Source organism: Trachurus japonicus, chromosome 3 (genome assembly GCF_045865225.1).
Source record: "Trachurus japonicus isolate A0001 chromosome 3, Traja_1.0".
Lineage (NCBI taxonomy): Eukaryota > Metazoa > Chordata > Actinopteri > Carangiformes > Carangidae > Trachurus > Trachurus japonicus.
The window spans coordinates 15,846,614-15,855,859 of NC_140909.1; the positions used below are offsets into that span (position 1 = coordinate 15,846,614).

The 9,246-nt window shown below is 41.2% G+C and overlaps 1 protein-coding gene across 13 annotated transcripts in view; it reads right to left on the minus strand.

Moving 5' to 3' along the window:
- Nucleotides 1-9,246, minus strand: part of esrrga (estrogen-related receptor gamma a) — a 137,473-nt gene that overhangs the window by 46,310 nt on the left and 81,917 nt on the right. For all 13 annotated transcript variants that reach the window (XR_015034569.1, XM_085764112.1, XM_085764111.1 and 10 more), the window contains one exon: nucleotides 2,094-2,518. Coding sequence is in view for 12 of the 13 variants with exons in the window: in XM_085764112.1 (XP_085620238.1) it covers nucleotides 2,094-2,518 (425 nt within the window). In the remaining variant the exon portion in view is untranslated. The remainder of the gene's footprint in view (nucleotides 1-2,093; nucleotides 2,519-9,246) is intronic.

Below are 9,246 nucleotides of genomic sequence, written 5' to 3' on the forward strand. Positions count from 1 at the left end.
AAGCTGCTTATCAGAGGCAAAAGAAAGCAGTGACAGATAGGTGGATGGATGGAAAGGCAGATAGATGAATCCTGTCTGATATGACTGACTGACTGACTGACTCAATGGATCGATGCGGCTGGCTGACCGACTGGTAGCTTGGTTATTGCACTGGCAGACTGACTGACAAGAGGCCTGTCCTGCTGAGTGATTGGCCTTATTAATTATCTAAAAAATGAAATCAAAAAAGCTTATTTCTCAAACACCAACTCACAAAATGTTCATCATTTGCTAATCATATACACCTTGGTGGCCTCAATATGGAAAAAATAAGACTTATGACTTATCATATTCTTAATGTCAGCAAATGCCACGAAATAACATGGGCCAACAGATAACTGATCCTAATAACAAGAATTTTCTATATAACCAGTTTGCCTGATAAAGCTCAATTTTCTGTATGATCAACACAGGCAGTGTAGTTTTCTTTAGGTCATTTCTACAACACTCTTGCTACCATTAACACTAACTGTAGCACCAAAATCTTTAAGTATTCCAAAATACAGTAACTCCATTTTAAGATATAATATCCCTTGCGATGTCCGTATCTCTGTTTTATGTAATAAATGTATTATATTAAATGTTATAAAATAAAAACCAAGGTATGCACATTTTTTGTGTTCTGAAAGATTGATGTCCTGGCTCAGGGCCACAGTGAGGCTGAGTAGATAAGTATTTAGAGGCTGAGTAAAAAGGATGATTTTATTAGTGCTGTTTTCTTATAGAGGAAAATAATCTATTACCTGTATAAAATGTGTATAAAACCTGAATTCATCAAGTAAAATGTATATTTTGTTGGTGATTTATTCGTGAAATTGCATCTACTTTTAAAGTCAATAATATTCCACATATTGTATAATTCGTGTGAACTAGGAAGGGAGACTTATTGTTGTACTGCATGGATCAGTTAACAAATAGCAGACTACCTGGCTTGCTGTATGGATAATTGGTTGTCTATAAGACCGACCTATGCTGTGTCTACAAGGGTAAATAAAGGCTATGATGTTGATCAAGCTGGAAGTCGAGCATTAACTGTATAGCCACAACATCTGACGAGCATAGTCCAAATACCTGTGCACTTCCTGAACTACCTCTAACCCCAACAAGAGGCGAGCAAGGGATTATTTGTGCCTAATTCCTGGTACTCTTCTCATCATGTGGATTACTGCTCTATCCCTTCTCTATTCTACCCCTAAACCGAACTCCTGACCCTGCAGACACGACCTCTGACCTTCCTCTGACACTACGTTATCTCCGAGACAACAGGCTTATAGCTTACACTCTTCCTGTGAGACGTAAGCAGGAAGATGTAGAAATGCAAACACTACCTGCAAATTACTTTTTGCTGTTGATGACAAAGAGGTCAAGGTTGAAGGTGAAAAGGGGGCGTGTCTGGGAGTTTGTCTGGATGCATGAACCTGATTGGATGGGTGAAGGAGAGTGAAAAAATAGACTCTGCTGGTCCCCGTGGTTTACTTAGCAGACAGAGGAGGAGACATGTGCCACATAAAAATCTGGGCTCACATCTGGCCTGGGGCTTTATCCTATGTCCTGGATCTAGTATAGTAGCTCAGGTGTATGTGCACATGTGGGGGTGGCTCATTTTAGTGAGCGTCTGGGCTTTTCATTTGAAATAAGGATCACTCTATCTTCATCTTCAACCTCTGACCTTGCACTCTCCTAAGCTAACCCTGTTGTGTTTTTATTTGCTTTGAGGCATTTATGACCTTCCATGTACTTCCATAGCTTCATAAATGCAAATTTTGAAGAAATCAAATTGAAATAAAAACAAAACATTTAAGATCTATTATTGAGTCGGCTAAATGCCAGTTAGGCCTAGATGACAATTCATTGTAAAATGTACAAATCCTCATCTAAAACGTCCAGATATTACATCAGTTTGCTAAAGTGAGACACTAAACAGGACTAAAGCAAAACAGAAAGACAGAGGATGAATCAAACCTGTAACGATGGAGCTGATATAAGTAAGACAAAAGACAGAAAATTTAGATAGAAAAACAGAGATATAGACAAAAGTCAAAATGGAAGCCAACCTTGAATAGTGCGTTTGAAGAAGGCCTTGCAGGCCTCACAGGATGCCACTCCATAGTGGTACCCTGACGCAATGTCCCCGCACACCAGACACAGCCTCTTGGGCATTGAATTCAGCATGTACTCGCACTTAATCTGTGAATCTTCCCCAATAGTTGACGAACAGTCCTCGTAACGCTTTGATCCAGGGCCACCAGCAGGACCCAGAGGCCCTGCATTGGAGCCATAAAGGCTCGGGGAGTCTAAGCCGTTGGGGTGGCCGTTCATCGTGGACGAATATGAGCCTGAGGCGTCACTGGAGCCACCAGGGGAGTGATGGTTTAGGCTGTCAGTCAGGGAGGCAGGACTAGACGGCTCAGTCTTTATATAAGAAGACGGACAGTTGGACTCAAGGTGGCGCTCCTTACTGGACATTCTGCAGAGAAGCCTGAGGGAGTGAGAAAAGAGAGAAATGGAAGGAGACCAGGAAGAAAAGTATTACAAGAAAATGTAAATATAGTGGATATTTACAGAGAAAAATCAGGAGAGAGAACAGTAAAAACAAAGGCAGAGGTCTAGGAGAAGAGAGGACACTGTAAAGGCCATGTTCAGTGAAAAATAAGAAAAAGAAACCTGAATCCTAGAAATCATTTCTCTTATTTCTTTGCGATCGCTTTCTATGATGGATTTATATTTTTCACAGAAATGCAGCACACATACATACACGCACGATCCATCCATCATATGTTTTATTTTGCTTTTTAAAAGGAAACTGATATGAAAAAGAAAGGGGAAAGTAACGAGGATAGTAAGAGACATGAATATGAAAAAGAAAAGATGATTGTTTATTAGTGAAGGCACGTGTAAGAGAGAGCAGCAGAGAAGCGTCCACAGTAGCACACAGTCACACAAACACATACACATGCTCTGGGCCGATGGTCATCCGTCACTCTCCAGTCAATAGCAGTTTGTTCTACATGAAGGTAATCAGTAAGCAGCCTCTCTGCTGCTCAATCATCCCAAAGACAGCCTCACACACACACGACGGTGCTCATACACACACACACACATACCCTCACCCACCCACACCAAATACAGCAGATTCAAACACAGTCATAATCAAGCACACGCTGGATTTTTAAGATGTTAGGGGAAGTCATACAATATAAAACAGATTTTTAAAAGAATATAACAATAAAACTAAATCTCCACTATTCAGTGGCGGACTTCCTATGCTCATCTCTTTCTTCTTTCTCTGCTGACTCTCCTTTCCTCCACCCTGCATTCCTTGCTTTCTCCCTCTCTCCTCTCCCTTCTTCCTCTCCCTAAGGAGGCTGACTGGTGTCTTGTTAATGGCAGTTGTAATTAACAGCTATCTTCTCTGTGTCCATATCTCTCCATCCCTTTCTTTGTCTACCTTACTATCTATCTGCCTGTCTCCCTATCACTTCCTTTTCACCACCATCTCTCTCTTTCTCTTCCTTTTTGCATTACCACTCTCTATCCCTCTAACCCTGCCCTCCCTCCCTTCTCTCTTTTTTCATTGTTAAAAGCAGAAAGCACAAAAGGGGTTTTTAATTAAGGCAGGATGCTGCTAAACGAGGGGCTTCTAAAGTCCAGTCGGCCTGTAAAAGATCCCTGTTCTACAGGGACCCATAAAACACAGACAGCGTCTTGACGGAAAATGGAGAGCCAGTCGGGTGAGGGGAGGGGTGAGGGTGTGGGGAGAGGATATAGAAAGGAAAACAGGTAGGCACACACACAGAGTGGGAGAAGGAGGAGAGACTGTGGGGTTGTGGGGCAGCAATGACTGACGACAGTAAAAAGACAGACAGCGTTTTCAGATCTGGTTGTTTGGTTTTTAATGAGCTGCAGAGATTTAATGAATTTGATGTGCAGAAAAATGAGACAAAGCAGTTTTTGCTTTCACCAAATCTGTGATTTCTAAGAGTACTGTGAGACCCTCCCCCATCTCCCAAAAAAAAGAAAAAAAGAAAAAAAAAAATACCCCAAAAAACAGTGCTCTCTCTTCAGTTTTTCCCTTTCATTAAGTGACATGACATTTATGATGTAGCCTACAGTAGCCTGGCCTTTCCCCCCTTTTCATCATATATTTTATTCCCTCGATCCCCTCCTCCCCCCTCTTATTAATCCTGGCTTTGTGGTATTCACCAATGTCTATAAATCCATTTATCTGATGCTTCAGTAGGCCTTTAGTTTAAAATGAGAGGGACAGCAAGAGAGGTTTGGACACAAATCAGAGAGGAAGAGGAAGGGAGGTAAAACAGGATGTATAAAAAGTGATAGAATAAGCAAGGAAGAAACAAATGAAAATGTAGAGAAGAGTGACAGACTGACAAGATATTGCACAGGGTTGTCTATGCTCCGGCAGAGGGAGAGAAAACATAGTGGTGACAGAAAAAGAGAGTAGACCCATTTAAGTAGATGATGTGATGGTGATGATTTAATCTCTCCTTTTTCACTCTTTATGCTCTTTTGTGCCCCCTCCCTTCGACCGTCAATCCCCATGAGTACCATTAAGTGAAAGAGTTTAAGTGCCAAAAGATCTCAGGTGCTTTTTTCCCCTCTCTCTCTCAAACTCTCATCTATCTCTCTTTCCCTCTCCTTTTCCACTCCTCTTTGCTCCATCTCTCCTTTTCTTTTCCTCTATCATCTCTCCCCCTCTCTCTCTCTCTCTCTCTCTCTTTCTCTCACTCTGCTTATAAATGAAAAATAATGGCAGTCGAAGGGGGAGGAATAAAAAGAATAAAAAAAGAAGACATGCGAGCAGAGGAGAGGAGCAGAGGAAAGAAGATTAAGAAATCACAGCCAGTGCGCTGCGCGGAGCGAGAGGTTGAATGCATTTATGTATGTATGTTATCAGTATAATTATGGCGCTATGTAGCGAAGGCTCAGTGCTGAAAGAGCAGTCTTATTGTGCCTGTCTGCTCTTCAGATGAGTAAGGAGAGAGAGGGAAGGGGGTGGGTCTCATTTTTTATCAATTCTTTATATTTTGAGGTGTTTAAAGAGATTTATATAAAGAGGAAGCGGCTTGAGTGTATTTCTCTTTCGTTTTGTGTTTTCACAAAGACGTGAGCAGTGTGTTATGAGATGATTCCAGTAAAACCAGAAGAACAGCACTAATCAGATTTTAGTATAAGCCGTTTTACTTAATTCTGTTATAGAAAATGGTTTTGAATTCATTTTCTTCCTGTCATTTTCTAAATTTTGATGCACTTCACTGGAACACATCCACATTATGGAGCGCCATAGTATAACACAGTTTGTGAATGAGTTACAAAGTATTGCAACTTCTACTTATGTTCAAATTGTCATAAATTATCACGATATATAAACAATTTCCCCCCATTTCGTTTACATATTTTGGTTTGACTTAAACAACACCAAACAAAAGCAAAGCTATATGCATCTTTTCTCAGATGACAATTTTTTGAAGTAGTTTCTTTGTGAATCAGAGTGAATCTATTGCAGTAAGATAAAGATTTACAGTGAGGAAATTGGCCACACTCAAGGGTTTTGGTAAACGGATGACTGTAGACACGAGATTGTTTCACAAACAGTCAAAGCAAGAAGACAAAAGTGGCTTTTTAGTTTAGTTCCTGCAGACATCAAATATTCAGCAGGCCTATTTACCTGTCTCTTACTGAGGGGGGACACGGGAACACACACACACACACACAGGCGGACCAGAGAGATTACCACCTTCCCTTGTCTCCATTTCCAGCTCGATCCCTGTGATTTTCTCTTTCTCTTTTCTTTTTTTTTTTTTTTTTCCATTTCTCACTTCTTGAAGGAAGGCACAGTGACTCATGAAACAGAGATAAACATGTGGCAGCATGGAGAGAGAGTGCAACAGAAAAAAACCTGAATCATATGTGGGAGAAAAGGAAAGAAAGAAAGAAAGAAAGAAAGAAAGAAAGAAAGAAAGAAAGAAGTGTTTTTTCTGTGTGTTTTGAAGGAAGGTGGGCCACTTTGGTATGACAAGCTGTCATTAGAGTGGCGGGCTGATGCAGCGCCCTGACAACTGGCAGGGACAAACATACAATCATCGTATTAGAGCAACTACTCTCTGCCTCGCTGTGTGTCTCTGTGCTGTTCGCCGTGTGCTCCCTCACTCTGTGTCTGTGTGCACTCGCGCTCTTTTATTATATACAATCTCTGTATGACTGCCTCGCTAGATGGCAGCCATAAACACAAACTGGTCCTCAAACAACTCCCAACTGTTTTCAGTCTCCCTCTGGGGAGAACAGGAGAGGAGAGGAGAGAAGAGAAGAGAAGAGAAGAGAAGAGAAGAGAAGAAAAGAGAAGAGAAGAGAAGAGAAGAGAAGAGAAGAGAAGAGAAGAGAAGAGAAGAGAAGAGAAGAGAAGAGAAGAGAAGAGAAGAGAAGAGAAGAGAAGAGAAGAGAAGAGAAGAGAAATAAGTAGCTATGACTACTGTGAATGTTTACAATGGACAGTGTGGCTGTCATTTTAACGTTTACCTTTCACTACCTGGCATCAGATAGTTTTTTTTTTTTTTACAACTTGTCTGATACGATAGAAACAGTGAAAAGAGAGAAAATGTGCATTTAAGATATAAATATGTAGTTGTTTCAACCCTACAGTACATTAAGAACAGGCCAAATGTATTTGACAACACCTTGACAAACTTCTGGGCCTGTAAGTGCAGAGAAATGGGACGCCTACCTGCCCTGACAATATTTTTAAAACCGAATTCCCATGGAAACGGCAATAAAAAATGAGTATGGAAGAATAAGAGGAGCGAAGTGGTAGCAGTAGAGACAGAGAAGGGAGAAGTGCTGACAATGTAGCTACCACGGGTTGGCTAATACCTTTCCATCACACCAAGCATTGTGCTCTCGATGCTGATAAGAACACGTAGTCCAATAAGCAAAAAGGAAAAAAAAGAAAAAAGAAAGAGAGGAAACCTTACACAATTCTATCTAGATGATACCGGCAATGCTGTGGGATGGACGAGAGAGTGAAGGAAAGAAGGATGGAAGACAGAAAAAAAAATACATTGAATTAAAGAATGGGGCGAGGAAGGGAATAGGAGCAGGAAATGTCTTTACATTTCCGTAGTCAAATGAGCAGAATGATTTCATCAATAGACTGAATTGCTTTTTCCGCCCTCACACTCCTCTTGTTTATTTTTCTTTCTTTGCTCTGTTTCTCTCTCCATTTAACTCCCTTTTCACTGCCCTGCTATCTGTGGAGGGTTGTTGAACTGCATGTCAGCTTGTTAGGCTGATACATGCACTGGTAAGTGTGCACTCGTACGCAAAAAAAAAAAAAAAGAACACATAAGGTTGACTTACAAGAACACATTATCTGTTTTCAGGTGCCTGAAATGAACAGACACACACACACACACACACACACACAAATCCCAAACTTTGTACCATTTTTTAGGTTCATGTTAATTGAATCTGTATTTTTACATGCACCTTGTGTGTGTGTATGTACTGTATGTGTTTTATGTGTGTGTGTGTATAGTTCATGCAGAGAAACAGAGCACAGGCTTTAAAGAATAATCTGTGTGTGTCTGTGTAGTGTAGAGGTATGTGTGTGTGTGTGTGCGTATGTGTGTTTCAGCTCCAAAGACCCGCAGTGTGTAGATGATTATAGTTGTTTTCAGGGACAAAAATGAATAAAATACAAAATAAAAACTCACGCAGCGACAGTCAATCTAAACCACTCTCCCTCCTACTGAGCTCTCTCTCGCCCTCCTCTTCCTGCTCTCTCTCTGTCGTTTCTACACTTACAAACACACTCTATCATTGCTTCTCTCTCTTTCTTGCTCATCCACACCCCATCACACACACCACCTTACACCCCACTCAAATACGCACACATACACACACGCCAGGGAGCAGATCAATTGTTACAGTGTTAGTCGGGCAGGAAACCTGTAATTCACTTCATTGGCTGCAGAATAAACCCCTGATTACATACAATCAATGTGATAATGGCTAAAACACATTCTACCCAATGGGCTGTTGGGCTGTAAAGACCGGCGGAGGAGAGGAAATGTGTGTGTGTCTATATCCCTGAGTGTATGAGTCTGTGATTGTGTGTTTAAACACAACGACTGCCTCTAAGTATAAGTCTTAATGTGATAAACACATACGTACCTATATATCAGTGCTGTGTGCGAGTCGACTATCCACAGAAACTACACACATGCACAGGTGTGAAATGAATTGGGTAAGACTTTCAGTGGCACACTGGTGGGGATAAAGCTGTTATGATGCATCCTGGGGTTTATAAAGTTTACACACACACACAAACACACACGCCTGCTCCAGATGTGAATGGATAAACTGTGGGAGACGGCGCACACAGGGCAGGCTCAGCTAACACTATTGATTAAGAATCATGTGCTTTCCAAACTGTAGACTGCCAACTATTTGGGAATATCATGTTGATATCAGTGTAATTCATGTGTTAAATTATTACATGGTGCTGTTTGTTGTGTTTTTCCTCTGTTCTTCTCTTTTGAATCCAGTGCTTTTTCCCCCCACAAAGTCCTACATGGTGTGTTCACAGGATCGTTTAGATTTGAGAGCCTGGCTGTGTTGGTGCAGTATGAGTGTGGCCTTTCAGTGAAAAGATATGAAGAGGGTAAGCTTGTTCGGGGCAAAAATGTACAGCAGTGCACTGCTAACCCTGCGTGTGTGTGTGAGTGTGTGTGTCAGATGGGAATCTTGATGATTTAGGTCATTTTCTTGCGGAGCAGTAGCTGATAAGTGTGTTGCTGCCAGCCACTATCTTTGTCACCATGTCTCCCTCTCTCCCCTTACCTTTCTCTTTGTCTCTCTCTTTCTGTCGCCTTTATCTGCTGTGTGTCATTGTGTTTGTAAGGGTGGTTGTCTACTGTAAGGACAGTGCTTCAAACCTCTGAAACAGCTCAACTCCATCCGGCGTGCCACACATCTGGAGTACAATAAACACAACCCTTCTGTGTACTAGATTTCAGTATTTATTCGATTAAAAAAATTAATACATAAGTAACTCCAAATTGGATGTCTAATTCAGTTCTATTTTGGGCCTTGGCAGAGTAAACAGCATACCATGTACTTGTAGTGACCTCCAGCCTTTTACTGGAAAGGCTGAAGAGTGGAAATCAATGAAATTACTGAATACATCCTCTT